Source organism: Mus caroli, chromosome 17, assembly GCF_900094665.2.
Source record: "Mus caroli chromosome 17, CAROLI_EIJ_v1.1, whole genome shotgun sequence".
Lineage (NCBI taxonomy): Eukaryota > Metazoa > Chordata > Mammalia > Rodentia > Muridae > Mus > Mus caroli.
Genome location: NC_034586.1, coordinates 46,748,806 through 46,772,737, shown reverse-complemented (window position 1 = coordinate 46,772,737; position 23,932 = coordinate 46,748,806). Strand labels below are relative to the sequence as shown.

Below are 23,932 nucleotides of genomic sequence, written 5' to 3'. Positions count from 1 at the left end.
CGTTGGCTCCCTAGATAAGAGTGCTTGCTGTACAAACATGAGAGCTTGAGCGTTGAATCCCCAGAACCCAGGTAAAAAGCGAGGTATGGCTACACACGCCTGTAAACCAGTTATCGAGGGACACACATACACACACACACACGCACGCACACGCACACACGCACACACTATCTCAAGTGAGAAAGAGACTACAGGCACACACACACGTACACACACACACACACACACACACACACACACACACACACACACACCAGCTAGTACTTATATAACATCCAAATGGCCCAATCCTGAAATTGGGGAGCCTCCATCCCAGAGTTTAAGTGCAGGCGTCGTCCCATTTCCAGAACACATGTATGATTTGTGCTTCTCCCTAATGCCAGCCATTGTGTATGACCTTTAAGTCATTGTGTATGACCTTTTCTGTTTGAGAGATGGTGGGGATTTCCTTATCACTTTGAACAATGTTTTGGCAACCAATGCATATTCCTAACCAGCCTGTGCAAGCAACGTTTTCCAAGCTGGGCCAGCTCTCCTGGCTTGACTAAATGAATGGTGAAAAAATAGACTCTCTCCAGTGTATACTGAAATTCCAGGTATTTGCTCCTGGCCGCAGTTCCTGCTAGCTGTGGCTGGCAGCATAAACAGCAGGTGCAGTCAGCGGCGGGCTGCTGCGGATTATTGATTTCTGGGCTATAAATGAAAGAGTAGAGAGCTCCCAGCTTCACACCCAGAGCCCGCCTGGCTGATTGAGCTGACCTGCTCCTCCAAGCAGGAACCCCCATTTACAGGAACATATTTATTTTTACATATCAATGTACTTGATGTACTTGATTGAGTATTATGGGTTTGGCCCCAGGAAACTCTCCTGCAGTTTATAAATAGCAAGTTCAGGGATGTAAAAAGGTTCCTGGAATTAGAGAAGTGTTTTTTTTTTCTTTTTACGAATCTCCACCACCACCCCCTTTATGACTAACTTCTACATTTTATTTCGCAAACACTTATTTCTTACTTATTTCTAGAAATACACTTCTTCCAGATGCTTAACAATGTAAATTAATTCTGAGTTATCAATTATATTTCAGATTCAAAACCTAGTTCCAGCTAGGGATGTAGACTATTTGCCTAGCATACATGAATTAGGTCCCGTTTCTAGAACCATGCTGACTGAGTATGGTAACATATCCCCGTAATTCAGAGGCAGAGTTCAGGATCACCCTTGACTGTAAAGCAAGTTTGAGTCCAGCCTGGAGGGTGTGAGACCTTGTCTCAAAAAATAAAAAGCCAACAGCCTCTATCCAAAGCACAAGCTCCAAGGCCCTACTCCCCAAGAGCAGCCTCAATTACTGCTGAAAAGTGAGTTTTATTACCTGGCAAGAGAACGGCCTCTTGCCAGCTGATACCATTCCCGGGCTCCAGGGAGAACGCACTGAACCCAGTTTAGCAAATTGGTTCTGTGGGCTAACCTCTCTCTTTATCCTTTCTATGAATCCCAACAGAGATGGAGATCTTCGCCTTTTTCAACAGACCGAAGAGCCAGCAGAAATGTCGGCAGTACTACCCTGTCACCATCCCCCTCCAGGTCTCCAAGAACGGCCAGACAGTGAGCAGTCTGGACGCCAGCTGGCTGGAACACATGAGTGACCATTTCCGGAAAGGCGGTGTGCTGGTGAACGCCGTCTTCCAGCTTGGCATGGCCAACGGTACGGAATGCTTTGCCACTTTTCTTGTTGCTGTGATCTTGGTTCTTCTTTCCAGCCTCCTCCACCAGAAAGCCACATAATCAATAGACACACAGCATTTGATTTCTAATTAGCATAGCTTGGGCAGATCTCACAAAGGCTAGACCCTCTGCAGTGATCCGGTGTCTTCTTGAATGAAGATGGTGGGTTTGGAGGCTTTTAAGAAAGCGACTCTCTGGAACTGTTAATTCCTCCCTCCACCCTTCCCCCAACCCCTGGCGCCCTTTAGATGCCACTCTAGGAGTGCAGATTGTTTGTACACATTATTGCAGTCTGAAGTAGCAACAGCAGCACCTTGAAACTGAAGGCTGGAAATTATGGCAGCACCTGGCTGTAGTGCGCTGCTGCTGGGCCGCATGTTCCTGTGCGCTGCCTGAGAAGTGGGCTCATCTCTAGGGCCTTGCTTCGTGAAATAGCACTATCGATGTCAGCTTTTGAGGCAGAAGGAAAGTCTGTCCACAGTGGGGAACGTTCTTGAGCCAAGAAAGGGTTTGGGGGGCAACATGGCCACCTTTGAAGACCAAGAAGCAGTTTGAGATGTGGGGCTGCCGTACCAGCTCGGGCAGGGGTGTAAGTCAGCCAGAAGCCTTAGGAAGTGGGGTGTGACACAAGCCTGTGGGTCCCAGCAGAGCCTGACAGCCGTTGACAACAGGGCTGGTGATGTGCAGCTTCTACGGGAGCGGGGCTGGGAGTAGAGTTTGGATGCTGTATTCTCTGTGAAGGGCCAGGTCAGCCTTCTTAGAGTGGAGATCCTGTCGTTGTGAATGTGAAGGCTTTGGATGATTCGTAGCCTGGGATGATGACAAAGCAGATGGGTCTCAAGATGGGCAGCAAGGTCCTTGCTTGTTTCTGTTTGACTAACAGTGATATAGTCAATGGGCCTTTATAGCAGCAGGCATGATGAGCAGGTAAATAACATTGAACATCTGATTTACCAAGAAAAGCATCTAGGGCAGTGCTGTCCAGTAGGATGGTCTGTGATGGTAGAATGTTCTGGATTGTGCTATCCTATAGCCACCCGCCATCTTGGACACCTTTGACTTAGAAACTAAATTTTACAGTTCATTTCACATTTGTTCATTTAAATATGGATAGCTCTGTGAGTCTAGTGGATTTGAGAGTGCAACTCTAGAGGACACAGTTAGTCTGGCCTGGCGTCAACTTTTAAGGGGGTGGGCTTTTTATTAGAGATGAAGACGCACACACGGAGTATGGCACACAGGAAGACCCTCCTGGCAGGGCAGAGGGAACACTCTGGGCCCCCAAATCTTTTCTTTCTTTGAGAGCTGGGGGTTTGGTGGTCTTTGAGATGTCCTCATCCCCTTAAGTCAAGATTGGTGAGCTTGACCCAAGACAGGGAAGCTGATAGGCCAACAACATTGAGGTAGGCGTGGCCTGATGGGGCCTTGACCTTGTCAAACTGGTCAGGAGGCAGGAAAGTGGCTGCTAGGCCTTTGTGTCAGGTCAGGAGTTCAAGGAAGAGGGAAATCTGCCATCTTTATTATCTATTTAGGCCCAGTCCCTATCTGTCTATCGGGGATCTGTCCAACTCCAAGGCCCTCACAGGCACGTGGCACAGAAGAGAAACGTGAGGACGATGGCTCTTGACCTGCTGCTGCCTCTCCCTGCAGCCTACATACAGCAGTGCCTTGAAGCCCTCAAAGCAACCCTGTGAGCTGGGGACTCCATGTCTGTGGGATAGCTATGGAAACAGGTCCTCCCAGCTAGGAGGCGTCAAGAAAGTGGGAAGGAGAAAAAAAAAGGAATGGAATAGGAGAGAGGTGGGAAGGGATAGGTATCTTGGTTGGAAATTGTCCTCTCAGATGGATTTTGGGTGACCCTTGGGAATGGGGAGGGGAAAGCACCAAAGTCACCAGAGAGAGCATCAGGGATGACCCTTGCAGTGTGGGCGGTGGGCCACTGGGTGCTCTCCAGCCAGTGAGTCTGTTTCTAGGAGGGTGAGAAGGGGCAGCCTTGTGCCGAGCTGGTGTTGCAGGGAGAGTTAAGTAGGTTCCAGAAGCCAAGGGCAAGGTCAGCAGGTGACTGGACGCTTACATCTGAGATACCTCATCTCTTGTGGGAAGAGAGCCTGACTCTGGGCCTGCCAAATCCCTGCCACTGTCAGTGGGCCCCGAAGCTGTGTAGTCACTGCTCTCTCTCCCCTTCCTGCCTTGGAGCTCACTTCAAGGCCCTGTGTTCTGGGCTGGCCCCCCACTTATCTTACTTGTCTGTGGTAATTTCCTCCTGTAACCCCCTGGCACTCTCTCTGCTGGAAGAGCCATTTTCCTACCTTGATGCTGGAAGGGAACACAGTTGAATGTCCACTGAAGGATTTCCTACAGTGACTCACTCAGCAGTGCCTCTTGGTGGGTTTTTAGCCTGTTTTTCTAGCCACTGTTTCCTATAAATTGGAAGGTAGTTCTGCAGGCTATCCAAATGAAGACTTGGCTAGACTATATTCTAGATGACATATTCTGTTCATTTGTCCATTACATTGGACAGGACTTTTGTGTTGTTGTTGGTGGTGGTTGGTTTGTTTGAGACAGAGTTTCGCTTTGTAACAATGACTGCCCTGGAACTCACTCTATAGACCAAACTGGCCTCAAACTCGTAACTCTGCCTGCCTCTTGACACCCAAGTGCTGGGATTAAAGGCGTGCGCCACCACTGCCCAATGCTATGGGTCATCTTAACTGGATGTATCTCTATTCCTGACCACCCTTCTTTAAGCAATTTATTTTATGTGTATGAATGTTTGGCTGCATGTTTGTATGTATACCATATCTATATCTGGTGCTTATGGAAGCTAGAAGAGGGCACAGTTTTACTTGGAACTGGAGTTACAGATGGTTATGAGCTACCATGTGGGAGCTTCCAAGTTCAGCTCCTTTGTAAGACTACCCAGTGCTCCTAATAGCTCAGCCATCTTTCTGGCCCCTATTTCTGCTCTTCTGAAGAAATAAATCATCCTGAGACTCCTTGATGCATCCTAGTCTGTGGTAGCCAGGGTCTCTTGTTCAACTAGTGTGCTGGATGTCGTCGGTCTGTGATGCTGGATGTCTTGCTGTGCCTGACCTGGGGCTGTGATCCTAGAAGATTGCTGAAGAGCTGCTGCTTCTCAGTCTCTGGAGTCCTGAAGAAGCTGAGTTAAACGCAGGCTGCAGCAGTAGATGGATGAACTTGCCCGTGCTAGCAGGCAGAAGGATAATGGGATGCCACCAGAAGGGATAGCCCAGATTTAGGGTCCCTCTACCACCTGATTTTAATAATCAACTTAAGATGCCTCATTGGGTATGCCCAGCAGCAGGGTTTTAGCCAACCCCACATGTTAAGTTGTTGACCAAGATTAGCCATCACAAACAAACAGACAAAGCCAGGCATGGTGCCTTTAACCTCAGCACTCAGGCAGACCCCCCGAGTTTGAGCCTAGCCTGGTCTACAGAGACAATTCCAAAATAAAATAGCTAGGGCTACTCAGAGAAACTGTCTCAAACAAACAAACAAACAAACAAATAAATTAGCCACACAGTCAAAGCAATGATGGGTTCTTATGCTACCTTTTCAGATAACAAGTTGATCCAGTCATCTACACGAGTTAGAAATATGTTCACTGCCTTAGATAACTCCCCATCACTGTCCCAACTCCCCTGAGTAAATCATTAAGAGCAGGACGGGTCTGTCTGTTGTGGCCTGTGCTTTTAGAGGCCTCAGTCTGTGATTGATCAGCTCCAGGGCTTTGAGCCGTGGTGAGGGATCACGGCAGAGGTCATGGCCTAGGAAAACCGATGATCTCATGCAACTCGGAAGGTCTGGGGACAAGGTGGCCACTAACTGGCATGCCACTGCATCCAGCTAGCCCCACCTATTCCAGTTCCCCACCCGCTCCCCCCACATGAGTTGATCAGTGCACCAATCGATTGATGAAGCCTCAGCTTCATGGGACCCAGTTGCTTAACTAAAGCCCCACCAGCTGTCAATCAGACCTTCAACATATGAGGCTTCCAGGGACATTTCATATCCAGACTGTAATATATGGATTTCAAATAACATGTCTTTGTGTCCTAAATAGTTCATACAGATATCGTATAAACACTTACACAGGGCTGGCACCCCTTGTTTTTTAGTATTGTAATCTTGAACCTGAAACTTCAAAGCAGAGGGTACATGGTACAGTGTTCATAGTCATAACCCAGGATCTTGTGAGCCTAATCCATTGCCTGTTCCTGTTTCCTCAGATGCCATTTGGCTCAAAGGAGTGGCTCAGTAACTACTTCCTTATGCTGGAATTGAACTACATTTCATATGTAGTTGGCCTTGCCAATATATATAAAAGATGTACAAATAGTTTAATTTAAAAAACAAGGTTTATTTTAAGTTATTCGTGTGTGTGTGTGTGTGTGTGTGTGTGTGTGTGTGTGTTGGGTGTGCATGTCAAGTTAATTGAGATGGGGATACCTACCCACTGGGAATGGCACCATTCACTGGGTTGAGATCCTTCCTAGACTGTCTAGCACAGAGAGAAAATGAGCTGAGCGTTGACTGAGGACACAATCAATGTGAGCATCTGCCTCAAGCCCTACTGTGATGACTTCCTCCCATGATAGACTGTAACCTTGAACCTTAAGGCAAGCAAGCCCTCTCCTTGATGGTGCTTTGGTTTGGTTATCGCATCATAACGAGGCAGTGATTAAGACACATCCTTATCTGGTCTGTTAGGCATTGAACTTGAAGGCTAGTCCCTGTGGACAGAAGGGGAGTGAACCTTCACTGGCCCTCTGAAGAAGAATGCAGGAAGGTAGCAGGCCCAGATCACAGGAAGGGCTGGGGCGAGGATGGGGGAGGTAAGAGAAGGCAGCAGTGGTGATCTGGGGGTGATTCAGCAGTGTTTATATTCAAAGGAGATTGCATGACATCCTAACTACTGGTGCAGCTATAGTTAACTGAGACAGAGAGTGGGGCCATGCCTGGAATCATCAGAAATCAACATAAAGTGGAAAATAGGGGCCCTCTGAATGTGGACAGTTGAGTCCTACCTTAGATTGTTCAAAGATCAAATAACTCTAGTTTTTAAACCTGCAAAACTTAGACTAGCTGAATTGACCAGCTGTCCTGGTGTGCATGTCCCAGATACTTTACAGTCTGAAACCACAGTCTGATCTTGGAACTGCACTTGATGGTCCACATGCCTACAGAAGAGAATTGTACATAGGATTTACCTCTAGAGATGATGTGGCAGATCTTTTCCCATGTCCTTCTTGCAAATCACAAGCTCGGAATGGTACGGTGGCCTTTTGCCAAAAGGTCGGCATCAAATATTTATGCAGTGCCCCGGCACATAGCTTTTGTGCACCGTAGGAAAGCATCTTAGTAAAAGACACAGTGAGGATGGAATGTGTTCCATAGCATAGAGGATGCTAACCTTTTTACATCAGGAGGCTTCACTCTGAAGTTGTCCTGCGTACACCATGTTGACGGACATCGCAGGGAGGCTGAGATAGAGAGGAGACAAGTCCATCAAAACAATGGCTCCTTAAAAGCCCAGCCATCAGTCCTCCAGACTTCATTGACATTTGTTTTCTGCCGTTACAGATGACCAAGTTTTGACAGCTATTCTGAACTTTCTTTGTTGTAGACAAGTAGGTGATTCAGCCTTCTACCCTCAGGAGAACAAGGTAGAGCAGCAGGCATGGGGGAAGAGAAAGAGGCAGACAGTGGCTGGGCAGTGGGGTGGGGGATGGGACATAAAGGTGGAGGAGCATCTAGAGGAGCCTATTCATTCCTTCCACCTTGGGGTCTCAACTCTGCTGTACTGTTGACAGTCTGAAGACCATCATATGACTTTCTGTGAATCGGACATTTTAGTACTTAAAGAGTCCAGAATGCACTTTAAAGGGCTGGGGGCCTCCATTGAGAAGTTGTAGCCATAGGCTTTGGAAAGCAGGTGGCTGCCATCCCTCAGTATCTATGGGGTTTGGTTCAGGGAACTCCTCAAATGCTCAGATCGGCAGATGTGCATGTACTGACGACATATAGCCCCCCTGTGTACTTTAAATCACCCCAGGATGACTTATAATATTTAATACCATGTAAATGCAGAGTAAGTGGTTTGCTATGCCATATTGCTTAGGGAATAATGGCAGAGAAAGGGGTGGTTTTGTTCAACACAGATTTTCTGTCTACTCTTGGTTAATTCCACAGAAACAGACCCTGCAGAGGCAAAGAGCCACCTCTGACATTGTGTAGAAGTCTAGAGCAACTGTTGTGTACTGTGCTGCACAATCCTGAAGGAACTACTGTGTCTCTACCAGCATTGAACACCCATACATCAGGAATGAGGAAGCTCATCTTAAGGAGCTTGGGTGCTTTTTCTGTGGCAGGGACTCTCCCCTGGAGTGAGGCTGAGAACTTAAAATTAAACTGGACCTTGGGCCATGCTTATCCTGGGGTCCCAGGGTACCTATGAAGTTGTTCAGCTGCAGAATGTTTCTCCCTGGTTATCTGTGTTAAATGTCCTTTAGAGGCCAGCATGCTAACACTCAGGGACAACTCTGGAAGCTTGTCCCTTGCTGAAGAGGGTTCGTGGTAGACTCCAGACTGGGGAATAAGTAAATGTTGGCTCACTCAGGGGGGACTTAATGAAAGGAGTGTGGACAAAGCTCCAGGTGCTCCAAGAATTGCTCCCATAATCATCACTCAGTTGGGCTGTTCAAGCATCTTTATCATTCAAGACAAGGTCCAACCCCAAGCTGAGCAAGCACACTGGTCTCATTCACTTTGTCTAGGGTGAACATTGCTTATCAGTCAGCAATGGCCACAGTAATGCCGTGTAACTAGCCATTCCCGAGTTCATTAGCTCCACTGGGTCAGATCTGTCTCATATCTCTTTTGTCTTCCTGGAAACAACTGGCTACCTAAGGCATGTCCTTTCAAAGTGGTAACAGAGACATAGGTGGTCAAACTCAACCACACACATGGTCCCCGGCTCTGCCTCTCACCTACTGTTATCACTTTACCTGAGCCAGTTGGAGACAGTCTCCTGACAGTTCTTTTCCCACCAGTCACCTGAGCCCCAAATCTCTTCTTAGGATTCTGCATGACCTCTGTAACTGAATGCCCACCCCCAGCTCTGAATTTGCACGCAGGCGCCCCCCCTTTCTGCCAGGAACTCACAAACCCTATAAATCCGTATGACTTGCTTGCTTAGTGCATCTATTTATCTCTTAGTGTCTTTTCCCGTTGTAATAAAGTACCAGACAAAGTATCCTAAGGTTTATTGGCTCACCATGCCAGATTAGTCCATCCTAGCCGAGGAGTCAAGACGCAGGAACTCAGAGCAGTAGTCAGATTACACATGTCCCCAGCAAAGAGCCGAGAACAGATCCAGTGCACGCCTGTGCCCATTTCCAGATCGCTGCAGTCTTATACACTTGGGCATTCCCTGTGAAGGAAAGAATGCCACCCACAGTATGCACCTGTTCTCTTCTCAAAGTAATTTCAAGCTAATAATACCCCAGCACCCACAGGCCAACCTGGCCTAGACAGTGCCTGATTGACACTTTCTGACGGCGTCCAGTGTACAGAGCTAACCACCATAATGTGTCTACTCAGACCAGGGAGCCCTCGTTTAAACATGCCTTTGATAAACAGCCACCTCCATGGCCTCCGCCTTCGCTCCCTCACCCCGTTTACATTTCTGCTTGTCAGTTCTGTTGCTGACCCTCTCTCCTAGTGAGAGAGCCTGGTAAGCTCGACGGTTGCATGGACTGTGTTTTGCTCACCAGCTCCCCAGAGCACGGCTGGCCTATAATGGCCAGATTCAATAGATGTCCGAATGAAGGAGGGAGTGGGGCAGGTTCTGCGGGGTGAGCACGGTGTTTCCACGTGCTTTTTGGAGGTCCAGTCTTTCATTTCTAGGAGTCACTCAGGGAAGTTAATTTTATTGTTTGTACCTCCATTTTTTTCTAAAACTCTGAGCATAGTTCTTCCTTCAAGAGACGCGTAGAAGACGACCAAAGAACTTATTATTTTCTGTAATACCTAGTTACCCATGTTGCCCCCTTTATTAATCTTGCAAGAAGACTGAAAATAAAATTTTAATTATACTTAACTCCACCGCTCATGACCACTTTTGATTTTTTTCTCCAAGTTTATAAATCTAAATGTTTTTCATTAAAAAAAAAAAGCAAAATGCAACTTGGGACTGGAGCGAGGGCTCAGCAGTTAGGAGCTTAGACCCCAAATCTTCTGTAGTCACTCACACACATACACATACACATACACACACACACATACACACATATACACACACATACACACACACACACATACATACACACACACACACATACACACACACACATACACACATACACACACACACATACACACATACACATACACACACACATACACACACATACACACACATACACACATACACACACACACATACACATACACACACACATACACACACACATACACACACACATACACACACACATACACACAGACACACAAATAATTTTTAAAATTCACAGTTGGCCCAAATGACACTTTTGTGTCTGTATTTTTCCCCCATAATATTGTTTCTTAAGTATTCTCTGATTAAATTCCCAGGGTATTTTTTTTAGGATAATACAGAATTTGATCATTAAATATTTTCTATGATGACTAGATTATGTAGTGGCGTGTGTGTGTGTGTGTGTGTGTGTGTGTGTGTGTGTGTGTGTGTGAAGAGAGAGAGAGAGAGAGCGCAAGTAGAGAGAGGCCTGTCTGTGTATGGGAGTAATATGTACAGGTCACTGACTTCAGGTGTCTGCCTCCACCACTCTGCCATGTTTTTTAACCAGTCTCTGACAGAGCCTGACCTGCCATTCTGACTAGGCTGGCTGCCCAGCAAGACCCACTGGTACTTTTCAATGACTGTTTGAGAAGAACATCTTGTAATAAGATAAATCACAATCATGATAATTTTCTTTGTTACAGAAAGGGAAGGGAGACAAACCAGAAGGCCTTTGACTCTCTCTGACATTCATGGAAGTGCCAGTGTTTGCTCTAAGTCTCAAAGAAAAGGACTCAAAACTGTCAACACACAGCAACGTAGAACTGTATGTTCTCCACAAATAAAATAAAAAAGCCAGCAAGAAGAGAAAGTTATTTGCAACACAAAAATAAATAAAGGGCCGCGCTGACTATTTATTTACCTATAGTTTTTTCTCAATGCCTAAAACCTCTAAAATCCCAATAGACATGAACAAAGACCCCAAACTGGATGTTAATTCTCCATAGCTCTTAAATGTTGAAAAAAAAAATCAGTTTCTTTTGTTTATCAAATTGGCAAATTTTGAAAAGAAAATGCTCGGTGCCTGCAGCGGTAGGAGTGCAGAGGAACTCTTGACAGTGTTGAAAGGAATGTTATCTGCACAGCTCTCGTTCGAGAGCCATTTAACCAAGTCTGAAGAGCCTACCCCAGAAAGCCCATCTTCCGCACGCCCTCCCAGCTTGGTTCTTTAGTCTCGCATTAACAATGATCGGAGTCCATCAAGAAGACCTATCTGTAAGCATTATTTATAAAACACTTAAAAAACCTACTAAACTGGGGTGCGGGATAAGGTTTGATGGGCAGAGCTTTTGCTTGGCATACATGGGGACCTGAGTTCAGAACCCCAAAATGTCCATAGAAGCTGGGTAGCCAATGCGTGTAAGCCGACAGGGTAGGTGGCTTCAGTCATAAGTCGGCACACAGTTCTCCCTGTTTCTTGAGGCTAGAAGCCCACACCCCAGGTGCTGACACGTTCTTGTTCTGGTTGGACCTCTCTTCCTGCCTGGCTCTCCCTGTGTGCTTATCTGGAGTAAGAGGAGCAAGCAGAGCTCCCCAGAGCTTCCCCTTCTTCCAGAGACCGAGCCTGGGCTCAGGGCTTCAGTTCACTGAGACTGAGCAAGGTTTGCACAACAGAGTGTAGGGCAAAAAGGGCCATCCATCCAGATCCTAGTTTCATGAGTGAGACGACTATCTCTAAAAGGGACCCTTGCCTGGAGTCAGGCCACCGGCATTTAACTTACTCTTCTTTCTCCTAGTCTCATCTAAACGAATCAAGGACAGACTGCACCATTTTAAAAGGCGGCAGAAGGCACATGTCTGGTGTGGCAGAGGCTCTGCCCCGTGCTCTTTTAGACCCCATCAGTAAGATACTCTCACATAACACTGTAACACACAGAACACATAACAAGTAGGCTTGTCGAGCGGCAGCGTACACAGGACCCACTCTCTTGTCTGGCAGTGCCCCAGGAACACTATCAGTGGTGAATCATTTGGGAAGCCCTCTCCTGGCTCTGGACAAGGCTGCAAGAAGCAGCCCTGGTACAGCAACCACACCACACACCCCAGAATCAAAGCACAAGTGACAAGCTCAGATATGCTGGCGTCTTCCATCTGTCCTGCCTTTTAAAAATGCTCCTTTATCTAAATACAGTTTTCTAATATCTGTGTAAGGGGCTGTGTTTTGCCCTGGGTGAGCTCTTCCCAGTGCATCCTGACACTGGAGCATGAACAGGAAGGTAGGCACGTGAATCTGATGGTGATTGCCGGCGATGAAATTTGGGCTCATAAAATCAAGGATATTATTCAAAAGTGTGAGGTAAATTAGTCTCATTCATTCTGATGGGGCTAGACTCTGCGGCTGTGTATGCCGTCTTTAATTAACGCTCAGAAAAGATGTTCTGATTGGGATTATTAATGAATGCAGTGGTGAAGATTTTTACCGTTCGTAAGACTTCTACCACAGACAGCTTACATCCCCCCCCAACCGTTTTTTGTTGTTGTTGTTTTTCTTTCCACAGATTCCTTCTATGGCCTGACAGATGGAGTATTCATCTTTGAAGCTGTTTCCACAGAAGATAACAGAACCACACAGGGCTATGACGCTATTGTTGTGGAACAATGGACAGTCCTAGAAGTAAGTGTGGAGCTGCCCTGTTGCTGCTTTTGTCTGGGGAGAGATTGTTTCAGGCTTGCTCCAGCTGACTGCAAGGCTGGTGTCCAGCTGTGCCTTTCTTCTGAAAGGGAGTTCACCTGGGTAAACCCTGGGGTGGGGGTACCCTCTTAATTCTTTTATACTCTGCTTCCAGGATGGGGAGGGAGGACTCTGCTTTTCTCTTTCTACAAGAAAAGCATGTATTTTTGCATATGTCAGACCATTGGGTGGAAAGAGAGAGTCACCTACTGTTAATTTGCATATCACTGTAAACACAGATGGAATAAAGAGGCCTGTTCATAACACTGTCATAGTAAGAGCTAGCTTAGGCTTTCAGAGGTAGCATCTCTGGCCATCAACTGCAAGCCCTCCTTGGAAGAAAAGAACAGGAGCCCTCAGTCCTCTGTGAGCGAATGAGGTGAATACCTTTTTCACGGTCAGGCTTTGTGCCAGATACCACAGGCGATATTTGAAGAGTGATGACCATGAGCAAGCCACTGGCTCTGGGTAGGGCAATCCAAGTCCCGTATCTTTGGAATAGTCTTCTCTCTAAGATCTCTTTGATTTTCTCCAACCATGAAGTATGGATGTTTAAAGCCTGTCTCAGCCATCACTAGACCAGTGTCCCTTGAGAGTGACCATGTGTCTAAGGCTTATGCATAGTTTCTCAAGCACAGATGTTTGAACCCCACCCTAGAAGTTTCCTCTCATCTGAAAACACTATAACACCATGCCACAGATGGGATGTTGACCTTTCAGGAGACTGGAAGGTTCAAGGTCGGGCTTCCATTCCTGCGGCTTCTTTTCAGGGCTTTCCTCTGGCTTGTAGACAGCTACTCACTCGGAGCCTGCTTCTGAGCAAGAGCCAATGAGCTCTCTGGTGTCTCATAGGACATGAATCCTAATGGATCAGGGAGCCGCTCTTGTGACCGTACTTAACCATAATTGCCTTTTAGAGGCCTCAACTCTGCACTGAGAGTAAATTTAGGTAGGGCACAGAATACTGTCTCTAACAGTATCTCTGAGGTCAGGCCCAAGGATTTGCGTGTCTACTACCTTGTTAGGTGGATTGCCTCTGCTGGTTGAAAGATGAAACTCTGAGGATTCCTGCCCTTTGAGCTTGTTACCAGCACAGTGAACATCCCGCCAGGGACAATATAGCAGAAGGCTTGGCCTTCTGAAGAGGCTCCATCAGACACCCACTCTGCACCATAGTCAGTACTTCTCTGGGACACATGGGTGAGCTTGAACCCATTTGTGCTGCCCTGAGTCCAGCTATATCTTCCCTTACCACTATTTGGCCTATAGAAAGCTTTTTCCTCCTTAAGCCTGGACCTGAAAGGTGATGAAATTGGATTTCAAAGGGACACAGAGGCAGATAATCCTTTTGGGTAAGAAATGTATTAGTTAGTAGCACTGTAGACGTACGTGCTATAGGTGGGTAGCTTGTCAGGGGTTCAGGCCCATGTGATAGAGCGGGGTCCTTTCTGACAGATTTGAAAAGGGGAAGATCTTAGGCTATAAAGTCATAATATGTAATTGTAGTCAGGCTGCCTCTAATCCTGGCAGGAGAAATGGGGGAAATATTGCATTACCAGGAAGAGGGGAGGGCAGCTTGCCGGTGAAAGGTAACCTTCAGATATCTCAGTAACCGAGGCCTGTAAACTTCCTTGGGGAAATGTGGGTTAGGGTGCCATCTGTCCTAGAATTCTGTCATCTGAGATCTGTGAGAGGCTACAGAGTCACACATAGGCTCTCTGCTGGAGCTCTCCAATGCCCTTCATTGCAGCCCCGAGGGAGGCTGCTGCAGGTGGCGGTAGCCCCATCAGCCTGCCAGCTCCAAACACAACAGTTCTTTGCTTCCAGTTGACCCTGTTTTATGACAAGCACTGTCTTCCCAGGCTAGCCCCTAACCTCCTGGGGTCTGGATAGTATCAAAGATGGGGGTTGCAACCCATGCCCCAAGTCAGGTTTAGCCATCCGTGTTCAATAAGCCAATTAGAAGAGTCAGATCAATTACAAGGGTCAGATTGATAGTATAGTCCAGAGAAAAGAAACAAAACCAGGAAATTTATTCACTGTGGCCATATTGAAAAGAAGATGAAGAGGTGAGGGCTGTGTTGGTCAGATTGTTGTCAACTTCACATCTGAGCAAAGAGAGCCTCGTCTGAGAAAATGCCCCTGTCAGATTGGACGGAAGGCAAGCCTGCGGGGCCCTTTCTTGATTGATGATAGATGTGGAAGGGTCCAGCCTGCTGTGGGTGGTGTCGTGGTTGGGTAGATTGGTCCTGAGGTATGTAAGAAACTAGCTAAGCAAGCCAAGGGGAGCAAGCCAGTTACCAGCACACATACCTCCGTGGCCGCCTCTTCATTTTGTGCTTTCTGGTTCCTGCCTGGGGTTCCTGCCCCGACTTGACTTCCTCAATGAGAGACTGTGAACTGTGAAGTCAAACAAACCCTTTACTGCACAAGTTGCTTTTGTTAGTGACCTTCCTATGACTCACTCGATAGGAAGCAAACGAAGACACCATCTGTTCAGTCATGGTCAAGGTGTGACCCCACCCACCTTGCCTATCACCGTCTGGTCCTCAGTCTTGCCTGGTCTTCAGTCTTGCCCTGTAAAGTGGTAAGGTAGATTTGTGTAAAATCTCTATTGGGGAGAAAAGTTCCTTTGTGGCTGGGGCCTTTTCCTTCCCAGCATGAAATTCCTAGGGGAATTCCTATTTCCTTGGGGTCCGTTGTTTCTGATGGAGAGCCACAAATGTTTCTTTAGAATATCCTCATTTCTGCCAGGCCTGTCGCATGGCTCTGAGATGTTATTGTCAGCTTTTTTCTCATTCTTACTGGTGAGATCTGATCTACCCCTTTATTCCCGGCCCTGCCCTCAGCTCTGTTCCAGTTCTGTCACTATGTTTTGTTTTCCTTTTACACACACACACACACACACACACACACACACACACACACTTTCACCAGGGAGCCTGGCTGACTGCTCTCAGCTCTGAGACAATGTAACCTGTTAAGAGCAGGAAACTGACCAGGAACCTGTGCAGGCAGGCGAGGTCCCCCCAGTTCCCAGCTCAACTGCTCAGCGTAGAGAGGGAAACCACTCCCTTCCCTTTTGACTTTTCAGTTTGGTAAGTGGATGCTGGCAATGATGTCGCAGAGCTGAGATGTTAAAGAAACTCTAGTCTAGTGTCGTGACCTGGACCTATAATCTCAGCTCTTGGAGGAAGGCTGGAGGATTGCTTAGACTACAATGCCAGTCTGGGTTAAATAGTAAAACTCTATTTTAATCCCCACCCCACCCACAAGGAGAAAGTACAGTGAGAACCCACGACTGACAGCCCACAGAACTACTATTAAACAGTAGCCCATCAGTTGCTTGCTGTCACTCATGACATGCGTCTCCACCTACAGCCTTGGTCTTAGCCTAAAAAGAATTTTGGCTAGGGAGTGTATGGGGACAACTACAGGAATTGCCAGGGGTGACGGTGCCAGGGTCTGTACTAAAACCAGGTCTCAAAGGAAGAAAAAGAAAATAGTTTTGTTGTCACCTTTGGTTGTAAAGCCATGGCTGGAAGGAAGCTGAGCGTCCCTGTAGGACATTTGTAGGGGGAATTTCCAACCTAGAGTCTGAATAGAAAGGGTAATTGGTCAAAAAAGCAAATGCAGAGCAAGACAGAGGGAGAAAGAAAGAGGTGGATGGACTAAGGGCCTCTTAGGGTCTGTGTGTGTGGATGTGGTGGCACAGAAGAAGCTAGACGCCATTGCCAACACAAAAACCACAGCTCTCATCTTAAAGGGAGTAAGAGAGAATTTGTTCTAGAGCAGTTTTGAGAGAACATGGCTTGGGAAACACAGATTTAAGTTACCTCAAGTTCCATATCCCTACGTGGAAGCAGTTTTGTGAAGTTTTATAGTTTTACAGGACAAAGAAAGCCATTGAGACAAGTTTAAAATATATTGGTGGGTACACCAGAGAGGTCACAGCAAGACAGAGGAAGCTCATCTATAAGCTAAGATGCTATGAGATAGTAATGCTAACCTTGGCAACTTTAGGGTTGGTGGAAGCAGCCCCCCCCCCCGCTAAATTAATAGAATTTAAAAGGGTTTTATCTATTAATCTCAGGATGTTAGTTCTAACAAAACAGGGCCGGAAGCTGGCCCAAGATAAGGGGATTAGCCCCTGGACTGACAACACTCCTGGCTCTCCACAATGACTCAGTTCTAATCAGTCAGCCAGTGTCTGCAGACGTGGGCTTTTCCCAGGAGTTCTCCTTCACATCAGTAAGTGCTAACATTGCCCTTTCCCTGGCGTGTGTTCTGGTTCTTCAGCGCATCTCATGATGTCTGGGGCTAGATAGGAAGGTAAGATGGCAGAAGATGCATGGATGAACCAGGTCTCAGTGTGACCATCCCACTACTCAGGCAGCTGATGCAAGAGTATTACAGGCTCAAGGCTTGCCTGGCTTACAGAATTTAAGGCTAGACCAGGCACCTTAGCTAAATCCCGTCTCGTAAAGATGAGTGACCGTGAATGCCATTCAAGGGTGAAACACTTGCCCACTATGCATAAGGCCCTGGGTTCCAGCCCCGGCACCCTGGGAAAGCAGTTACAGTTGATAACCACTGGCACAGTGGCTGGTATGTTTACAGAAAAGTCAGCTAAAGTGAAGGAATAAGAGCCAAATACACATCTGCCTGCCACATCTGTCTGCCAGCGCTGCTGAACTGGGGTTTCCTGGATGGAATCTCACATCACCATGTGTAAAGCACACCAGAGTACAGTGCTGGCCAGTTTGGACTGAAGAGAGAGACCTGGATGTTCGTTCCAGATCTCAAGTTTGTATTGCAAATTGTTTAGCCTTCAGAAAAGTTCAACTTAGTTTTCTGAAAATTTAGTTTAGCCTTGAAAAGGCTTGCCTTAGTTCTCTGTAAAAACAAAAGCAAAAAACAAAAAAACAAAAAAACCACACCCTTTTTGGGCAGTTTATCAATTTATTCATTTAGTGGTTTAGGAGATGAGACCAGGGCCTAAGTAAACACGCAGCTAGTGAGCTTCAGTCCCAGCCCTGAGTTTTCAAGAGCAGGTTTTCCCTTTGTAGTCCAGGCTGTCCTTGAACTCTGAGGTGTTCGTGCTGTGCTGGAATCACAGGCCTGCGCCCTCACACCTGGCTTCTGTTGAAACATTTCAAGTCAGGGTTACGATGTCTTACGTCGGAAGGTCATCGAGCGTTGGTGTCTTGGAAGGTTTCATGTATAAGGTGGCAGGCACACCAGTGACTGATAACCCAGTGTTGCAACGGGTGGCGTATCCATTGACGTGCCCCAGAGACTTGTCTCCTGTCTCCAGGGGGACCGAACTGTGCCTCAGTTTCAGACATGTTTTCTGACCCACCGCAGGAGATCTCCACCTCACTCCAGGCAGCCCTGAGAGACCAAATGAGATGCTGCCCCTGTAAGCCCCTCTCCTGCATCCAGAAACCCCGCCTTCAATGTCACTGCTCCGCTTACTTGTCCTCTGTGGCCTCCTTCAGAGCTCTGGGCATCAGTCTTCCTTTGTGAGAGAGCCCAGCGAGCTCTTTAAATATTCATGTGAGGGTTTACCACATGAGTTTATCAGAGTGTAACTTCCATTCCTGTGGCATCTAGAATTTAACCACTTTCTGCTTTGACAAAAGAGCCAATATTTGTTCTTTTTAAAATTTTTGGCATATATTTTTTTTTATTGCCATGATTTTTCTCCAAGAAAACGGTCTTGGTTTAAAATCATAGCTTTGGGTGCCCCGGTCAGGAGGTATCTGCCTTTCCCCTGTGGTTTAGATGATTTTCTGTGAATCGTCATTCTTATGAAAGGATGAGGAAGTAAGATACAACTCTCTCTCCAGTGGCAACTTGGTCCTTCCCCACTCTAGAGCAAGCCACAGCATGCAGGAGGCCTGGACAGGTTCCTCTTGGAACCTCAGGTCCGTGTTGGCTTTTATCCAACCCCATGTCTCACCCCCACCCCCATCGCCACCCCACCCCTACCGCCTTGACCATGGATCATAACAGCTGAACATCTTTCCTGGACGGTAGGGCTCATCTCTAAAGTTAAGGATGCCTTGGAAGGCAGATCACCAGCATCTATTAAACTTTGAAGTACCCACCTCCAATTTAGCAACTCTGTACCTCCCATTTCCAAGCTCTTCAGAGAGGATGAAAGGCAGGTTAGGGAATGATCATCCAAATGACAGTACAAGATTTTTCCTGGGGTGGGGATGGGATTTTGTAGAGAAGTCTCTAGTCTAGAAACCAAAGGAAGAGGAAAGTTTCCCTTTCAGGTTCATAATTGTCAGTTGCCAAAGGATACAGTAAATGAATCAAAAAGAATGTTAATGATCATGACCAGTTGACATCTCTCCTGGCCAGACATTCCTAGAGGTCAGCAGGGTGGGGAGGGCAGGCATGTAGCAAAGCAAGGTGCAATGGTTATGTAGCCCAAAGAGCTGTAGTTTAGGGATTGTTCAACCGAAATAGAGGAACCTTACAGAATATAAGTAAGGCTTTTCTCACATTTGTCCCCCCCCACCCCACCCCAGCCCCAGAGACACAAACACATGTGTTTGTAAAGTGGTACAAAGAAAGGATGTGATCCCAGCAGAGTCAGTGATGGGCCTAAAGGAGAGAAACGAATCGGTCGCTGCAGTGTCCCTGTCCCCATGGTGTCCTTGCTGTTACAACCTCTTATTACTCTGCACACAGTGACAAAGAAGGGTCACGGGAGGTGTTGAAGGAACAGAATCACACAGACTGTTTTGTTGGCAGTATCCTGTGTTGGTGTGGTTAGGCTGTGCTAGCTGGTTGTTGGCCAAACAGCGAGATGCTGCTGTGAAGGTATTTTCAGATATAGTTAAACCTGCACATCAGGGGGCTGTTAAGTCCACAGCTCTTCAGAGTATGGCTGGTCCTCCCCTCATCAGCTGAAGGCCAGAAGGGACTGAACTCTTCCTCAAAAGGAATTCTGTTTCCACTAAACTGCAGTATCTGGTCTTATCTGGAGTTTGCAACCCCTGGAACTCATGCATTTGCCAGCCTCCATAATCATAGGAGCCGGTTCTCCAAAAATTCATCACAGTATACACAGGTACCAGGGTGGCTGCAGACATCGGACTCATCTGCGGACATTGCTCAGAACTCTTAACACAGTTCCACGCAGAATGATGCTGCCAGTGAGGAGAAGCATTGCCAGTCTCAAAGGCTTCTTTTACATCCTAGTGCCCGGGGGCATAAACTCAGGGCTTCATGTGTATTGGGTACATGCTCTGCCAACATTCTGTCCTGGGAAACTGGCACACTGTCCCCAGATGTGTCCCCAAGGCTGCTGTAGAGTGAACTCATCAGTGAGTTTACATAAAGAGAGTCAGGAAAACCTGATAATTGAGGCAAGAGAAGGGAGCTGGGGATTAGGGATTCATCAGGGTCTGATCTCAAAGCATGAGCTTCTAACCTTGTATGGCTTGGGGTGGGAGTGGCAATGGGAAAGAGAAGCCAACAGAGCTTGGGGCGGAAGTTCCAAGATGAGAACAAGACCATGTTCCTGTGTGTCCATCAGGAGGTTTTCTGCTGCTGACAGACAGCAGGAGGGCCGACTAGAAGTGGTTTCTCAGGGATAGAATTTCATTCTGTCACCCAGAGCAACAAGCTTGGAGTGTGGTTAGGACAGGTGACAAAGTCAGTCTTTTCAACAGTTAGAGGCTATCACCAGGGGGTTGGGAACCTTTCTGCTCCTTGTTCTTGGCCTATCTACCCTGTCTTCCCTTATGACCCTAGTCACAAGGTGGCTGTACAGGTCCCAGGCATCACATAGAAACATGATAACTATGACAAACACAAACAATTCCTTCTCTTCTGTGTGTCCATCCTTACAGCAAGTCAAGCCTTTCTCTGGAACACCTGCTCTGGTACTTTGGGCCAGGGCTGAGTTACAAACTAACATCACTTTCAGGAATCCAAGTTCTTTGAGATCAAAGAGGCTATTAACTAGGACAGGAGTGTTTGCCACTGGAGAGTGGTTCTCCCATGATTGCTTCGAGGAAGGTGTTTAAGAAGAAAGGGCCTACTAAGGTTAGCCAGCTTGGCTTGTAGAACAGTTAAAGGAAGAATGTGACTTTTAATCTGTCTGAACATTTCTTTTATAAACTCCATTTTGTTATATCTGACATCCGTGTTTTTACTTCAGATATGAGCCATGAAATCCTTTGAAAAATTCATTCAGCAAATAAATACTGAGTTCCTACTGTGTGTCAGCAGCCGTGAGGATGTGATCAACGGCTGAAATTCAGGATTGATTCTCTAACGGAAGAGAAGGAACGTGGGCATTAAAAATGGATTCCCACCTCCCGCCCTTCCGTACCCATGGATAATTTCTCATCCTTGTCAAGCTTCCTGTAGAGAGAGGGAAACTGAAATCACAGGAACATTTTAATGCTGATGCAAGGCAGAGGCAGGCATGCCACTCTGCTGGAGATAGGGGAAGATGGGTTTAGAGTCTCGTTGCAGAGGAAGAGAGGGTATCAGAAGTGGCCATGGGTTCAAATCCTGCAACAAATGCAGTGGTGGTGGTGTGTGTGTGTGTGCTTAGTGCACTTGTGTGTGAGAATATGGGCATGTGCATACTGTGTGGAGGGGAGAGGACAACCTGAGGAGATGATTGTAGGAACTAAAAAGGGGCCCTGGGGAAAGAGGGGAGGAAAAACCCACATCCCGCCAGAGTTCCATTTATGCTCTGGACAGACGAATGTGGGAGAGCTGCCATATGCTCTCCATTCCATCCCATGATGGGCATCCAAGACTCTGACATACTCTTCGGGGGTGGGGGGTGAGGGGGTGGACAAGGGGGCAGCCCAACCTGGGAGCCCTGGGGCTACTTTCCTAAAGCCCCAGGGTTATAGGAGAGAGGGATGAGGGAGGAGAGGTTCCCACACCAGCGAGAGGGAACGCAGCAGATTTTGACTGGAGCACAGGAAGGCCTTTCATTGGGCCATTAGAAATGGCTCATTAGGAGAAAGCCTATCTCATCCTCCAAGCGCAGTGGGCCTTGAGAAGCAGAGGCATTCTATGGTTTTAGAGCTTTATTACAGAAAGATAGGGAGAAAGAGAGAAGGTAGAAAAGAGAGAGAGGAAAGGCTAGAGAGAAAGAGAGTAAGAGGGAGAGAGGAGAAGAGAAGACAAAGAGAAACAAGAGAGGGGGGGGTGAGAGTGAGAAGTAAGAGAGAGCGAGGAGAGGCTAAATAGCCCCTTTTAAAGTATGCTGTCTAATCTTACTGTTACTAGGTAACTGGGGAGGAGTTTAGCCTGAAGGTCAGAAGCTTGGGACTTTCCTAAGTGACTGCTAGCCATACTTCTCTTGTGGGAGATGTGGAGGGTGGTAGCTTAGGCAGGAGCCAGAGTTCCAGGAGCATGAGGGGAGGCCTACCATGTCATGTAGGTGAATTATCACCCTTCCGGTGTATAGATCTCGGCTCAACTGGAGACCAGCCTGTCTGTGCATAGCCCAATGCCCCAACAGGTGATCTCATACTTGACCTTGTTTGGGATAGAGGCTCTCTTGTTTACTGCCACTCACTGCAGCACTGGCCTTTCTCACTTCCCATCTCCCTGTAGGGGCAGGATGATTTTTGCGGGTGCTTGCACTATGCATCTGGCTTTTATATGGGTTCTGGGGATTCAAAGTCAGACAGACCTTCATGCTTGCCCAGCAAGCACCTTCACCTGCTTGAGCCTTTTCTCCAGCCTCAATTTTAAAAACTGTTACTTGGGATTTGAGTAATGGCTCAGTGGTTAAGGAGCACTGCTCTCGAAGAGGACCTGAGTCCAGTTCTCAGCACCCGTGTCAGGCAGTTTATGACTGCCTGTAACAGCTGCACCAGGGCATCCCATATTCTCTGGCCATCACCAGTATTTGCACACACCCCTACCACACATATACAGACACACACATTTAAAAATAAAATCTTTAAATAGAACCATTATGTACGCCCTGAATGGCAGGAAGGTGGGTATCAGTTTCTCAGGAGGAAACAGCGAGCAGTGGATGTTGTGAGCACCCACACCCACCATGAGATTCATTGTAAGGCCTTGGCTTTAGCTAACATCCATTTAAATCCTAGAATATGGAGACTCAGCCAGAGGTGCAGTGCAAAGCCCGAGAATAATGGGTGGTCCAGGCCCCAGGCTCTGAGAACCAGCAGCTATAGCTGCAGCAGTTGGGTGGGCAGGTGGAAGGGTTCCGTCTTCACCACAAAGCAGACGCACAGAGTGAACTCTCAAGACAGCACGTGTTAGGGTGGCCTCGCTCTCCAGCTGCCCTGGTGTGTTTGAGATTAAAACGGTAGGAAATGATTCTGTAAGACCTTGAATTTACTTTTTAACACCTGACTTTATGTGTCCGTGTATTTTATGCTCCATGTGTATGTGTATGTGTGGGTGTGTACATACTGTGGCACACCTGTGGAAGTCAGAGGACATCTGGAAGGAGTCTGTCCTCTCCTTTCATTATGTATGCTCCAGGGAACAAACTCAGGTTGCCCCGGCTTAGCCACAAGCACATTTTACCCACTGAGCCATCATACCAACCTTCTATAAACAGACAGGCAGGCAGACATACAGACAGACAGACAGGCAGATAGGCAGGCACACGTGTACACACACACACACACACACACACACACATTCCTTACTAGCAGTCAGCTTGGGTATGGCCATATTGCAGTATTGGATATTGCTAGTCACATGGCCATAGTGTGGTTTGGCTGCAGCTTGTCCTCCTAAGGGCTTTGCACTGCCAGCTTGGTCCCCAGTGTGACAATGTGGAAAGATGACTCCACAGTTAAGAAGTGGGCTTATGGCTAGGTAGTCACTCATATGTGTCATTGAGAGTCTCCTCTGTACCCTCAGTTCCCTGATCCTTTTGATCTGCAGTGGAAGAATTCAGATAAGCCGCTGGGCTTAGTATAGGTGATAGGTTCTGTGGCACTCTCAAAGCTTGGGACTGAACAGTGGCCAGAGGGACTATTGCACTGTGTACTCTATGTAAATGTTATACTTCTAGCTTCTAGAGCAGGCTGCTTTCCCTGGAAGCCTTGCTCCTTCCTTCCTTTCTTCCTTTCTTCCTTCCTTTCTTCCTTTCTTCCTTCCTTCCTTCCTTCCTTCCTTCCTTCCTTCCTTCCTT

General features: G+C 47.2%; 1 protein-coding gene across 2 annotated transcripts in view; it reads left to right on the top strand.

Moving 5' to 3' along the window:
- Rftn1 (raftlin, lipid raft linker 1) overlaps positions 1 to 23,932 on the top strand; it is a 198,139-nt gene that overhangs the window by 140,813 nt on the left and 33,394 nt on the right. For both annotated transcript variants that reach the window (XM_021149367.1, XM_029471260.1), the window contains exons 6-7: positions 1,500 to 1,703; positions 12,584 to 12,699. In XM_021149367.1, the coding sequence (XP_021005026.1) occupies positions 1,500 to 1,703; positions 12,584 to 12,699 (320 nt within the window). The remainder of the gene's footprint in view (positions 1 to 1,499; positions 1,704 to 12,583; positions 12,700 to 23,932) is intronic.